General features: G+C 42.4%; 1 protein-coding gene across 4 annotated transcripts in view; it reads left to right on the forward strand.

Moving 5' to 3' along the window:
- GABRA5 (gamma-aminobutyric acid type A receptor subunit alpha5) overlaps window positions 1-14,831 on the forward strand; it is a 55,647-nt gene that overhangs the window by 11,091 nt on the left and 29,725 nt on the right. For all 4 annotated transcript variants that reach the window (XM_057404465.1, XM_057404467.1, XM_057404466.1 and 1 more), the window contains exons 4-5: window positions 374-441; window positions 555-775. In XM_057404465.1, coding sequence (XP_057260448.1) covers window positions 374-441; window positions 555-775 — 289 coding nt within the window. The remainder of the gene's footprint in view (window positions 1-373; window positions 442-554; window positions 776-14,831) is intronic.

The raw sequence follows: 14,831 nt of genomic DNA on the forward strand, positions 1-14,831 counted from the left end.
CAGTGTTCAAAGCCAGGTTGGATGGGGCTTGGAGCAACCTGGTCTGGTGGAAGGTGTCCCTGGCCATGGCAGGGAGGTTGAAACAAGATGATCCTGCCAACCCAAACCACTCTGTGATTCTGTGTTCAAAACCTGCCAGCCAGAGGAATGGCACCCTTTATGGGCCTGCTTCTTTCCACTAATTATAAGAAGAGAGCCTGGGCTCCCAAAGGTCGATCACTGCATTTAATCAGGGATTAAATTCCTCCTCAAACATCTTTAATTTCAAGCTTTTGGGAATTTTTGAATGATCCAGAGTTAATAGAGAAGTGCATCTCAAGCACATATTTGCATCTTAAAGCAATTCCTAATGCAGAGCCTATATTTATTACAGAGAGAATAACTCAGGTGAAAACAGACATCTATGTTACCAGTTTTGGTCCTGTGTCAGACACCGAAATGGTAAGTTTGCGAGTGTGGTTGCCAGATCTCCTTTATCTGCTTTGCTAAAGTTGTTTTTGGAACCACTGCTCCTATTCAGATCCTGCAATACTTCTAGTGTTTCTTTGTGCCAGGAATACACCATTGATGTTTTCTTCCGACAAAGCTGGAAAGATGAAAGGCTGCGATTCAAAGGACCTATGCAACGCCTCCCTCTCAACAACCTGCTTGCCAGCAAGATTTGGACCCCAGACACTTTTTTCCACAATGGCAAGAAGTCTATTGCTCACAACATGACAACCCCAAACAAACTTCTGCGCCTGGAGGATGATGGCACTCTGCTCTACACTATGAGGTAATAACCACAATCGATCTCTTCTGATGCTGCTTCCCAACTAACTTTGCAAATGCTTGTGGAGAGTGTCACTTCCCCCACTCCTAGTAGAGCCAGGCAGCCAATCTCTCACACATATTTATGTGAATATCAAGAAAAATGGAAAACATAATCACTGCCTACAAGTACCAATTAATTTGTAGCTTCTGAATACTGCTAGTGCTTAAATATTTCCTTTGATTAAATCGAAGGCATATTCTCAACAGATTTGATGACACAGTCCAGTTTTTTATGAAGATCTGTTCTCTCTTGCTGTTTGTATTTGCAGCTGCAGTGCTGATTACAGGAGAACCATCTCCAAGACCAGGAACTATCTTGTTTGGGGCAGTACATCTTGAACACTTGGAGTTTTTATTACTATATTTTCAATTTCCCTAATACTGATAAAAGGCAAATCATCACAGGGATAAATGAAATAAGCTAGGAGCACTGTGAAGCTTCTTTCCTGAAAACAAAGCTGGCACATTATATTGGCAGAGAAGCAAATTGATGTCTCAGATCTTCAGAGTCATGCTCCTCATCTGTCTAGAGGATACTGTCAAGCTTCATCATTGTATAACCTCGATATAAGATATAATATCAGTGATGTTAGAGGATTGCCTGAACTACTTCTCAGGCCAAATCCCACATTGGTATATGGCAATTTGCTCATTCATGTAATTAGCCCGTAGTAATTAAGGCTGCTGTCTACCTTCAATAGGGTTTTCTCCAAGAGCGTAGTCACACGGATAACATGTGAAAAAGAGATGAAAAGAAAAACCTACCGAGAAACAAAATGTAATTCTGAGCTTTTCACATACAAGGCCAGAGTGGTGCCTGAAACCTAGCAGAGGACTGAAACTCCATCCCAGAGGAGATGCTGAGGTGCTGAGATGCCTGGCATGTCAGCAGGCAGCTCCCAACAAGGGGAGAAGGGAGCTGAGTTCCCACTGATGCCGGTGTTCTGTGGAGCAGAGCCAAAAGCCACCCAGTGCAGCACACTGGGGAGGTGATCCCTGAGCTCACTCCTGGGGAGCAGTGGTTAAGACCTGTTGGGGCTCAAGGGTATTATGCTTTCATACACAGGCACCTAGAGCTTCCCAGATTTAACTTCAGGAGTTAGGCCTTATCCTTAAATCCCTTTTCCTGAAAGGAAAACAGATTTAAGAGAGGTAAGGCATCCTTATGTAAGTCCTTACAGTGTTCAACTGTCATAGTTGTAAGTGCACCAGCACTAAAAACACTTGGAAGTGACAGAACTCATATCTAAAAGAAGGGGAAAAAAACCCAACCCTTAGTTTTCTCATGTACTGTGTATATTCCTGTTCTTACTAGCCTCAATTTAGTGATCTCTGCAACAATAAACTAAAATAATGCAAGGGGATTCACACATGCATAAATGAATACAAGTCAGAATAACTATGCGAGAAACTTATTTTCACAAAAATATTTGTAATGCTGACCTTAAAACCAGTCTCACTGCTGTTTCAACTATACCAGTACTACTTCAGAGACTGCTGCAGAGGCAGTTCCCTTTTATCTGTGTAAATTACCCAGTAAAGTCCAGATAAAGTAAGTAAAGTCCAGATAAAGTAAGTAAAGTCCAGGTCAGGCTTGCAGTCAGCCTGGAGCAAAACATTATGTTGCGTGGTGGATTTGCAGCTGGCATGTTATTTCTGCACAAGCACTGGGTTTTGCAGCGTTAAAGAAGTGCTGTGAAGCACTGATTCATGAGGCAGTGAGCTGAGCCACCCCAGGCAGCACAGCAAGACCTAGCAAGCAAGACCTGGATGTGCTTGCTGCTGAATCTGAGTTATGCTGTGGAAGGGCCTCTCTTGTGACTACGGCAGAGTATTGTCACTTTAGGTGCCACAGGCTGTAGGTATATTGAGGAAAAGACATTGCCCTGCTCAGCATATGGAGCTGGAGAATAATTTGGGTTTGACACAGACTTTCTCATCATCCCACTCAGTTCCTCTTCCCCTCGTTTTCACAAGGGAAATGCTCTTTGGGATTGATGTTTTCGTAGGCTACAGAAAGGCAAGGAATGCTTTTGCAACCTAAAAAAACCATGCAGCATAGCTTCTTTTTTTTTGTTTTGTTAGAGTATTGTGTGTGAACGTGCATGTGTGCAAAGATAAATTCCCACTAGCCATGGTGTATGTGATAAGAAATGTAGCGCAAAGCTTTTTAAAGAGCTTGCCTTCTACTATTGCAAGTAATAACTTTAAAAATAAAAGAGTGTCTGTGCTATTCTGTTTAAACACAAGTCAGGGGGCTGCTCTTGTAACGTGCATGGAGCTGTGCCACTTTAGGGATAGCAGTTTTTTGTGATGGGTGTTTCAGCAGCATGAGTGACACTCTGCTGCGAGGTGGCTTGAGGATCCCATCCTGACCTATGCAGGGGTGGCTGTGACATGCAGCCAGTCCTTTCAGCTGACTTTGCATGTTACCAGTGAAAGTAACAGCTCAACAGTGCTGCCTAGGATAGCTCTTTGTGAGAAGGTAGGCAGCACTGGCTTTTTGAGGGGAGAGCTGCTTGTCTCAGCAGTGGTGCGCTGGTTGAAGGTACTAGGTCTTACCTGGGTCTTCAGCCCCATCTCCTGTAGCTCCCAACAGGCTTACTGAGTTCTCAAGATCTGGGGATGGGGAGACAACCCTCTGTTAGCTCTGCATTCCCCTCATTTCCAAGGAGGAATTGCAAGCTTCCCAGACTGTACGTAGGAGTAATCTGTGCCGGGAGGATTGGACCCTCTGTCATTGACGAAGATGCCTGAATTGCTTTTGCAACCTTGCATCTGGCTGCCTGAATGAAGAGGAGGAAAGCAGCCAAGCCAATGCTGACCTTCCATCTTATTTGACTTCCAAATATACCAAGTATGATCAGCTGAGCAAACTTCCAGCTTTAGCACTTGTCAGTACATACGCTTGCATGATACATGTGTTTACTTTGAAAGAAAAATTTATTCTTTGCATATTGCATCGGGTGAGACATTGTCTAGGTCAGAAGTTAATGGGATATATTTTGCTAGGGAAATCTGATGAATGAGCTTCTAGGTACATGTACTATTAAATCCCTTCTTCATGGATCTAGGAACACAACATGCTCTTTAGACAGATATCATAGGCAGCAGCACTCTCTGCAGGGAACAACTTAATAATTCTGTTTGTCTTTGATTTGGTAGGCCTTATTTATTTAATTTTACAACTGATACACAGATGAATCTAATGTTGCAAATTCTGTTTTTGCCCCTAGAGGGGGGTGTTGTCTGCATCTCCACTTTTATTTATTTTTTGTTTTCCTTAAGAGCGCCCTGGTAAAAAAAAGCACTAGCAAATAAGCTTCATATTTCAAGAATCTGTATCGAAAACAGCTTTGTGAATGAAGGCAAAAATTTTTACTCTTTCCCTTTAAAAGCTTAAAATATATTTAGTCTTATCTGAGAAATAAATGTTGTAAAAAGCATAAAATTGGCTCATTCCTTGAAACTATTCTGAAAAATGGGAACAGTGATTTAAGCAACCTTTCCAGGCTAAGAAGAAAGCCAACATGTCTCAGTGAGCTGCATTTTTTTCAGTCAGTTGGAACTGGGTGTAAAGACAGAAGCTTTGATAAACTTTGCTGTAGAATGCCAGAAAAAACGCTGCAGAGAAGCCAGAAAAGTCTGAAGTAGAGCATGCTCCCTATGGCTAAACCGTTGGACCATAAATTAACTTTTCACTAGCAGCTCATAGGCATTTTTAATGATTTTCTATCAGCTTGTAGGTATTGAAAAATCTGTGTCATCAGAAGGGCTAGGCTCCTTAGAGCCCCATTCTCGCTATCATTTTGAAAGGACCCCAGGCCCCTTTTGCTACCAGTAGGACTGCCAGTCATCTGATATAATCTGGGATTTTAAACGTCCATGGTTCTGTATCCGAAGAGAATGCAAAAAGGTTTTTCCATGTTATGGTGACTGAAGGTTGCCAGAAATCCTGAGAGTGTTTGCAGTTAAATCTGTCCCATTGATCTTCACATACATAATTTATCAGCTGGAGACTGCAGACATTTGTCAGTATGGTGTTAAGGAGGTACAAAATCTTTAGTACAGCTCTGAAATACTGTTATTTTACCATTCTTGGGAGTTATTTAAAATTCAGCAGTGTGTCGGATGCCACTTGGTGGCACTTGGTGGCAGCAAAACCACGCTGCTTGCTGCTCTGGAGCGCATGCACAGGCTTCAATCTATGCTGAAAACACTGTTTCTTACATTAGCACTGGGCATTAAAATTTTATGTGCAAGTGTACACATGTCCTGGATGCATGTTAGCACAAAGTCTGCGCTTCTATGAAGCACTTGATTAGCAAGCTAACCATTTTATGCTGTAGAGCTATTAATTATAAAACCAGTTGACTGGAAGATAATGGTGCTGCTTCCAAAACTTCAGCCAGCAAATCTACACTTTAAAATGAACCCTTAGTTTTCAATCAGGCAGCCGTCTAGATGGGAACATTTCTGTTCAGTTTGAATATGTTGCTTTTATTTCAGAGGGAATATTTAATTTATGCATCCATTTATATTTACATAAAGGAATCTGTCAATGCTTTTGGGCATTGTGTAAATATTATAAAACTAATTAGGAGCTATCAAGCCATACAAATACACATTTCTTTTCCCCTGTTAGACTTGCTGCCTTTTCTTTTATATTCAAGCTTCAAACTGCCTGAAGCTGGAAGAAAAATAATTTCTTCACATTGGGCTGAATCTCGCAGAGTTATGAAAAACTGCTGTGGTGGCAAGGACTCTCAGCTGCTTTTCATCAATTCAGATTTTGACAGAGCGAGAGAAAACAGGGATATATGAAATGAAGGGCCCTTCCCTGAGGATAGCAGCAGGATTCTTGTTTTGACACCAAGCCTATTGGTTCCCATCTCTCTGCTTTGATTGCACATTGCCCCATTTCTCACAAGTTGTCCTTCTAGGAACCAAGATTTGTTGTTTTGAAAAATCCATGGCTGGAGTTACCCACAGGGAGAGAAAGGCATCAGAGGAGGCTGTGGTGTAATACATTCAAAACACGATCACGACCAGCCCAAATATAGTACCTATGTAGAATGCGTGACAATAGCCTATTCTGTTGGTAATAAAAGTGGGTAGAGTGCCGCAGAGATCTCCATTGCAGAGATGGGAACTCACACAGCAAGGGCAGAATTGATCAAAAGACAAAACCCAAACCAGAACCAGCCTGCCCTTGGATGATGGAGGTGCTTGCCTATACTTTGAGGCGTTACAAAAAGTCCAGCTTTAGTTCCGAGTCTGTGCTGAGCACAGAGTCAGACCCAGCTTTCCCTTGGGGTTAGCTGGTACAATTTCTGCCAGATTCCATTGTGCTCGCCCTGATTTATAAGAACAAACCAGGAAGGCCAGCCTGATGTCCTGGGTATACACGGAGGGGATGGGGTGACTGAACAGAAACCGGAAGGAAGCAGTGCCCTGAAGGGTACCCCAAAGCACCTCTAGGAGAGCGTATCTGCTTTGGTGACTCTGCCTTTGGCCAAATCTGCAGCTGGGAACTTTGGAAGTATCTGATAGATACTGGAGAATTGTTAGGGCTACCCCATCTTTTTTTATTACCAGGGGAAGATAACACTACAGTGAGCTCCCTAGACATTTCACTTAGACTGAAATTAAAATTTTCATCTGTCTAATTGCAGATACTGTCCCCTGAAGTGTATTTATGTTTGTGCTCAAACGTCAGACTGCCAATGAGTAATCTGAAATATACTGTGGTGGAATGCACCAGGCAGGATAGGTGGTATTAACCTCAGGTAATATTACTCATCTGTAGTGTTGATGGCTGCAGCTGAGCCTTTTGGCTCAGAATTGCTTCCTGTGCAGGGAGAGACTTTTTAAGGAGTTAGGTATCTGCATTATTTCTGCTGTCTGCTTTAGTATGAGAGATGATACACTCTTTCCACTTATACTTTAGGGGGTTCCTGTTTTTTTTCACAGTGGCAGAAATAGGAGCATAGGGTAACTGCTGTTAGTATTGATGTCTGTGTTTAGTCATGAGTCCCATGCTACTTGCTTATTTCCATTAGTGTTTCCCACCCCAGTATTCATGTAGCCTGGAGATGGGTAGTGTGCCGGCTGCCTTCAGCTATGAGATGTTCTGGTCAGAAGGTGGTCCTGTAGCTGTGTTGTGGAGGACTTGCATAGCTTCTCCATGCAACATAAAGCCCAAGGTTGTGCACATGTGAGTGCATTTAAATTGGGTTCAGTCTTCCACTTTTGTCTAGGTGGATGTAGGAGGAAATATAGTGCAAATTTGGAGAAGCTCAAGAAACCCCAATAAATTGCAAACCTTCCTTTGCTTGTTTAGATGAAGGGAAGAGCCCATAGCATGTTGGTGAGGAAAGGGGTGTTTAGCGATGGATGCCAGAGGCCAGCTAGCTGTTGGTGGGTTCCAGGTACCTGTGGCTGAGTCAAGAGTGGATGATCACAAGATGCATTTGAGGGCTTAGGTAAGATAGGGTTTTACAAGAAATGGGAGTAGAAGGGTTTTGGAGAGCAGGATACTTGGTACTGATGATGGTCACTTAGGAATAACTAGAAGGTACTGCAGGTTTGGATATAGATATCTGAAGTGGTCAGAAAGTAAAAGCATGTATTTGAGGAATAAAGGGTTTTAGGGAGGCACTAGCAGTGTCTGTTTCTAGTCTGTTGTCTACTCTGTCCTGTAGAAGTCTTAAGATTTTGCCTCAGTTAATTTCTAAGAGATCTTATTGTGTTAATTTATCTTACATTGATGTTTAGCCTGACGTTACATTTTCTGCTGTTAAATTAAAATTTCCTGGAATCGCATACACCAATTGGTATCTTACAGTCATGTTTATATCACTCAAAAAAATCCAAACTTTTACTTCTATGTAGTTGCTCTAAATTACGAAGTAAGTCTTTTTCACCAGGCTCTAGCTAAAATCCTGAGGTTGTGTTCATTATATACACTATATTCAGTATAAAAGCCTAGGAAGAATTTCTGCAAGCAAGGCTGGCCTTCCCTTTTAACACTCCTGCCAGGAATTTGGGCCAGGAAACTTCGGGACCAGAAGGGATAATAAAACCCCAGATTATCTTAATGGCTCTGTTAGACTTCATAAGGTTGTCTTATTGCTCCACAGTCATCTCTTCAATGCACTCATGTGTCCTGTCCATGTAAAAAAAATCAACTATGTTTTGAATCAGAGATTCAGCTAAAAGATAAGGGAAATTAGCAAAACTTTCTTAATCAAAGTAATAAACACTATGTTTTTGCCATTAAATGTGCATCTTAAAATCGTCAGCTATGCAAATTGATTTTAGCATCAATTGAACCACTATCTCTAGGTTTGCTTGGTCCAGTGGTAGAATATGTATTTCACCCATCCTATGTGATTTCACTTTTCTGTCTCTTCTGAAGCTGTCGCCGAGCTGACCTCTGTAGGCGCAGCTCCGTCATCTCCAATTGCATGCAAGGGCACAGGGGTACCTGACTTGGGGAAAAAAGGACCCCACTGATTTTTATAGGAACAGGAGCTCCCACCCAGCTGCATTACTGCATCTTCATCCTGGGGAAATCTGGGTGGACAGGAGGAGCAAGTATATTGTTGAACATAGTTTAGCATGGGGACAATCAAATGTCACAAGGAGATTCACTTCTTCTGTCAGGTTGCACTACAGCAAACAGGTGCTTAACGCTGTAGCAGATGCTAGCACTGGTGATGTTATAAATAGTAAACAGATGGTAAATTGAGGCCTGTTTAGTCACTGTTTATGGTGTGAAAAAACTGAGGGATCAGAGGACTCTTTCTCTGAAGCAACAAGCATCCACAGCCTGCCCCTTTACCTGTCACTTTACAGCTGTATTGATCAAGAGCATGTAGCAAGTCATAAAACCCCAGGTAATAATGTTCTGCTTGGATGGCTAAACAACCCTCTCTGTTACCGATAGGGGTACATACAAATAGGCTTATGCCCATTTTTTCCTGTGAAAGAGGTTATTGTCAAATCGCTTGAGGCATGCCCCTTTCACACAGAGGTGTGGCATATTGAAGTTACACAAAAGGCAGGGTGAGTGGTGACCGGGGACATGGACATAGAAATGTGAGGTGAATAAGAAGAGTCTGGGGTTAAAGGTGAGTGGCTGAAAGGAAACTGTGGTGGGATGTTTTGGAGCTCTAGGTCATCTGCCTGAACTGTGGAAAATAACCAAGGTTTTTAGCACTGTATTTAATGTTGTGAGATCATAATCCCTCCTACCTACCCCCTCATGTCTGTGCATCCCAGTGTAGATGTGAGAGAGCCCAAGTGAGCTGGTACTGCTCACCCAATGCCTCATTACTTTTTAAATCCAGCTCATTTTTCTCTGTAGAAAATGCCACATGCCACATGCAGTTCTGTGCCTGTCCGTGCAAATATAAAGGTTGTGTGAGCTGGGAGGAAGGAACTGTGCCATGTCCATCACATGGCCTTAGCCTCCATCAGCTAGGGTGCCTGGGAGACCCTTCTGTGATCCCTTCATCCTCATGTGCTTGGGTTTTCCCCCGCTGAAAGCAAGGGTTGGATGACACCTTGTGTGGTTGGGTAGCAACAGACATTGACGTCACTGGCTGGTCCTGCCAGTAGCTGGACTTGCCCTTGCCTCTCTTGAGAGCCAGGGAGAAGCTCATAGTTCAGTCTTACACAGCACTTCAAGAACAATTTTATTTATTGCAGTTAGCACATAGTAGAACATGCTGCCAAAGGGTCGTGCTGAGAAGAGTATAGTCAAAATGTGTAGCATGTACAGACTTGGGGAAATGTGTGGCAGGGCATAAAGAAGTGTGGGCTGGTTGAGGTGTTATTTCACCTGCATCTACAACTGCATCGGCTTCTCAGCATTGCTAGTACTAGTTAGATTTGCGGGTTTTAATTCATGAATTCAATAAAAATAGAAACTACAGCAGAGGAGAGATTTGAAGGCCTTTCTCGTGGGTGTCAGGGAGAGCTCGTCATGGGCAAAGGACGAGCAAGGAGAGAAAGCTTATAGATCTTTTTAAGTAAAACTACCAAGTAGATGGGTATGATACTGTACTATAGCATGCATAGCTGCATAGCCAGATTGATCCAAAATTTCTTTAGGAAAATAAGGTTTGTAGACAGAGAACCTAGAGAAGGAGTTGACTGCTGAAAAGCCTGTTTTCTTTTACTGCACCAGTTAGTCCGATAAAAAGCAGAGCTGCTTCCAGCAAGTTTTACCTTGCATATGGACTTCATTAGACACATAGCATTGCAGGGATGGATGAGCATAAACTCACTGCTCCACCCACTGGTTTTATGCATGTTAAAGAAATATTGTAGAATGAAATGCATTATCTCTAATACAAACTTTTACCACGAGCTGGAAATGGGATTCTTTCTAGAACTCCTTATCAAAGAACAGATAAATAAATAAATAGATAATAGATAACAGATACAAATAAATAAACAGATAAATCCTTATCAAAGAACAGATAATTTAAGTGTCCTGTTGGTTATTTCATTGATTTTCTCTGTTCTTCCTGTGCGCTCTAGGTATGCCAAAGTACTCCACACACAGGGAGGTCATTCCTATAGTGGCGCAGCTTTTGAGATCAGTCCTGTCCACCTCAGATAACCTACTTTTCAGCACAGTTAATTCAGGCAATTAAAGCCTTGTTTTCTCACTTCAGCATAATCTATGCTAAGGATTGGTTTGCTTAAAATGAGAGTTTTGCTATCAGGTACACTTATACATCTGAATTACACATTCACAGCTTACAGAAACATCAGTAACCGGAGCTCTTCAAAGCACATTTTGGTATCATATAAAGATAATATAGCTCATTATCCTAAGAAAGTCCGAAAAAGGTACTCTCTTGGTAGAGTGGTTATGAAGGAAAAATGGGCTAAAATTTCTGCAGACAACTTAGTCCAGATCCTAGTTTTATTCTGTTCTGTGTTTGCTTTATATGGTGGATTCCAAGGAAATGAGTGTATAACCAGCGTTACAGATAAGAAGCAGTGGTGAACTGCCTCCACAGCCCACACAGAGGTGCAGATCAAGGCCCTGAGTCTGTATTTTGGCCTCTTATCCAACACAGTGACAGAGATTTGTAAGCAAGGCAATGTTTGAGTTACCAGGATTAATCAGTTCTCTCCCCCTGAGGCAGGCTGCAGACTGTCAGCCAGCCAGGAGGAAGTTTCAGGGTGACTGTTACAGCCGTCAATACCATGACTGAATGTATATCCACATCCTGACACTTCTGTGCTGTGTTAGGTCACCCACTATCACCACCATCCGCAGGGTTTGTTTGGAATGTAGCAGAGGTGCTTTAGTACCAAGAAAGTCGTTTGCATATATATATGCATGTGTGTGTATATATATGTACTCGTATAAGCACGTTACATTTACTTAAGGAACGCAGGAAGACATCAGTTCCCTGGGCTACACACTTATGCTGTAAGTATGGGGCCTGAAACAATGGGGCCTTGCTTTAAACAACAACAAAGGCCCTTGCTTTAAAACCCTTTGAAAAGAATAAGTTTGTTTATAGAAGTGTTCCCAAGACATCACAGTAGGATTACGTGTGAATAGTTGTGTCCCGAGTCAAGGCTAAATGAGTAATTTCACAAACCTAACAATGTGTTCACAGTTTGAAAAAACCCACAAAAACCCAAACCAGCAACTCATCATTATCCTCTTATCCACATGAGTGTGTGAGAGCCTATAATGGAGATGCTGCAGGAGCTCAAATTGTTCTGCCCAGGTTCTGCTGGAGCAGGTACCCAAGGAAGCTCCTCCTAGACTTGGCTTCTGACCCTGAAGTCTCCCTTTGCAGGGAGCCAGCAAACCCCTTGGTGTGAGGTATAGCTTGGGCAAGGCTGGATCCACATAACTCTCTTTAGGCATGTTGAGATAGGTTCAAGATGAGTTTCAAGTAAAAATTTTGCCTTTTTTTGAGGGAAATGGTGATGACTGGTCTCATGCTGGGAAGGGTACTTTGGCTTTTGTGTGTCCATCCTCACTGATCCTCACAGCAGCTGCTAGTTGCCAGCACAGGTAGGGCCAAAGCACAGTATTAAAATACTCCCTTTAATCAGGGGCAAAGGCAGTGCACAGAAATAAACATCTAAGAAGATGGAGCTGGTTTGGGAATTAGGGCACACAGGCAGACTAACTTTGTATCTCTCTGACCCCAGTACCTCAGAACCAACAAAATATTCCTTGCGTCCCCTTCACCAGTAACTCTTATTATTCAACACTTGAGTTAACTTCTCCCAAAAGCCACTGGTGACTCTGCCTGTCTGATCCCCTCTCCTTCTAAAGCTCACTGTTTTAATTTGTTTGCGTACTAAAGCTCATAGCTGATAAGAAAAAGCAAATTCCTGCGACTGTCAGTTTGCTCCCCCGGCAGGTGACTGCCCTCACCTCCTGCCTGGCAGCTGCAGATAATGCTCTGGAAAGTGTTTTCTGCACTTGCAGTGTAGCAGAGAGATGACAGCTTTGCTCAGTCTCTCAGCTCTTTTCCCGCAAGTAGGAGCACAAGCGCCTTGCGTAGATGGAAATCATGGGAATAGCAGGGAGGCCCTTACAGCTCCCTAAAACAGGCTCTTATGGGACGGAGTGCCTTGTGCCTCTGGGGCTTCTGCTGGGACTCCCACCTCTCCTTGAAGCATGCTTGCTGTGGATGTCTGGCTCCTAAACATCCGTATTTATTTCCTTGTCACATCCTTGACTTTAACACCTCCTTCTCCTCCTTGTTTAAAAAGCAACAGCCTCTTGAAAGCATTGTCATGTTTAATTCTCTAGCGGAAATGGTTGAAAGTGACTTTTTTGGACTGAAGAAGTCTTGCTGCTTGAACTGTTGTGCTTTCTTAGATGAGTATTCACTGATGTGTCTATATTTCATTGAAACAGAATTTCAGTAATCTATTTTTCTTAAAGGCTTGATGAAGCTTGATGAAGCTTTGAAGACATAACTTTTTTTTCAGGTAGTTAAGGTATGCTATGGCATTTTGTTGGTTGATTAACATTTTGATATCAACATAACTATTTGGAGCTTTATGAGAGTGAAATGTTGTTGTTAATGATACAGCAGCAGCTGTAACAAGGGCTTGTTACATATTTTGTGTGAATACCATCCCCATTGAAGTCAGGCAGAATTTTACCATTAACTTAATAAAATCGGAGTTTTGTCTTCCCACTGTAGAGGACCTTTAAGAGCCACTTACAATCTTGTCAAAAACTCTGTTGAGTAAAACTAATCCCATAGGGCTTTTATTCAGAACGATGGTGAAGGTGGGAAGCTTTTAAATACTTCTGTTGGAAGGAACTGAAGTTTGAGCAGCACTTGTGCTGTGACAGAAAAATCCTGGTTTGGAGACTGTCTCTAGCTCAGATAATGTGCTGCAGTGAACACAGCAAGATCATTCTGGAGTGACCATATTAAAAGGATTAGTCAAAGGCTGTTTCACATATGCATGCCAAGGCCTCCTTTCTCTTGGTTCAATAAATGCAAACTGGAGTAATTTTGTTATAATCAGCTGTGTAAACTGCAGTATGCAAAGGGTACCTATATTTTAACACAGTGTTAAAAGCCAAAGTGTGCAAATATCACCCCAGGCGATATTTGAAGGAGCAGACGCAGATGCCAATTTATCTGTGACTCCTGGAGCTATGATCTGAATATATAGTTTGTACCTAGGAGCAAATCTGTATGCAGCGATCCATGCTTCCAGCCCCCAGAGTGTAAGAGATGGCTGCTGTGCTGCTTGTTGTTTTTTTTTATGTGTGCAGTAGAAAATCCAGTCTCTTTGAACCAGGAGTCAATTTAATGACTCTGTTTTTCAGGTCCTCACACAGTAATGAAAAACAGCTCCTGTTGTGCACAGAGGGCTCTGCAGAAACTCAGGGTGATGACACTAACTTCGTGTATCATAACCCACGGTCAAGTTTTCTGTTGCGTTGCCCATTCCAAGATGTTTCACAAGCTTCGGCTAGTGCACATCTTGTAAGGGGGAGCTAGGAGAGTGTTCACTGAGCATTTTAAAATTACCTAAGAGGCTCAACTACATACTTTTAATGAACAGCATGTAATAAATAGGAATAGCTAGTTGATTTTATTCAAGGTGGCCAGACTAGGAGTGGCCCTAGGACGGAGGCATGGGGAAAGAAAAGAAGCATGCCTCCATTGGGAGAACACTGATATCAAGCAAAAGGAACTATTTCATCCAAAGAATTCATGTTAAAGAAAGGGCTGTATCCAAGCACATTTGCAGCTGATTAACTCCATTCTCTCTACCCCTGGCCTAGACCCAGAAGACTGCACCAGGCACCATGCTTTAAAGGGTTATTTGCCACCTTTTGCTGGATGAGGAATTCAGAGGGGCCACAGCAGCAGCCTTGGCACCATCAGGGTTTTTGTCGCTTCTGAGACAGGTAGTGGCTGCTATGTGTCCTCCATCCTTATGTGCTTCCCTTTCATTTAAGACAGGCAAAACTAATTTCTGGAGGGACTTAATTAAATTGCACTAGGTCACAGTCTCTGTGCACCTCATTTTCACTTCCACATTTACAGTTGAGGAATCTCTACAGCCTTCATCATTACACACAAGCATTGTTTCCAGAGATGCAGGCAGCAGGGTAAAATTTATAGGACAATCAGTTGAAAGAGAAGGTCTTCTTCATAATTCTGCATTGAATCTTCCTTTACTTCCTGATTCCACAGCTGCTCTCTTGGTAAGATGGATATAGGGAACCCCTCCTTTGATGTTTGCAGGTGACAAGTGTGTGTATTAAAATGTTGTCAAGCTGCAGCCTTTGAAACAACATACTTGAACTGTTGGTAGACAAAGAGACAGGCAATGGGTTGCAGCAGAAAGCTGCAGACGTTAGGTTTCTTACGGCACTTAGAGCAAGGTTTCTGAATTTATCAAGAAAATTAAATTTGCAATACTTAGTACAGAAAATATAATGATGCATTGGAGGGATGGTAGCCTTGCTTTCAAGTACCTGTTAA

This window comes from Pezoporus wallicus, unplaced genomic scaffold (assembly GCF_028554395.1).
Source record: "Pezoporus wallicus isolate ANWC-B61680 ecotype Strahan unplaced genomic scaffold, APGP_CSIRO_Pwel_v1 contig_5787, whole genome shotgun sequence".
Taxonomy (NCBI): domain Eukaryota; kingdom Metazoa; phylum Chordata; class Aves; order Psittaciformes; family Psittacidae; genus Pezoporus; species Pezoporus wallicus.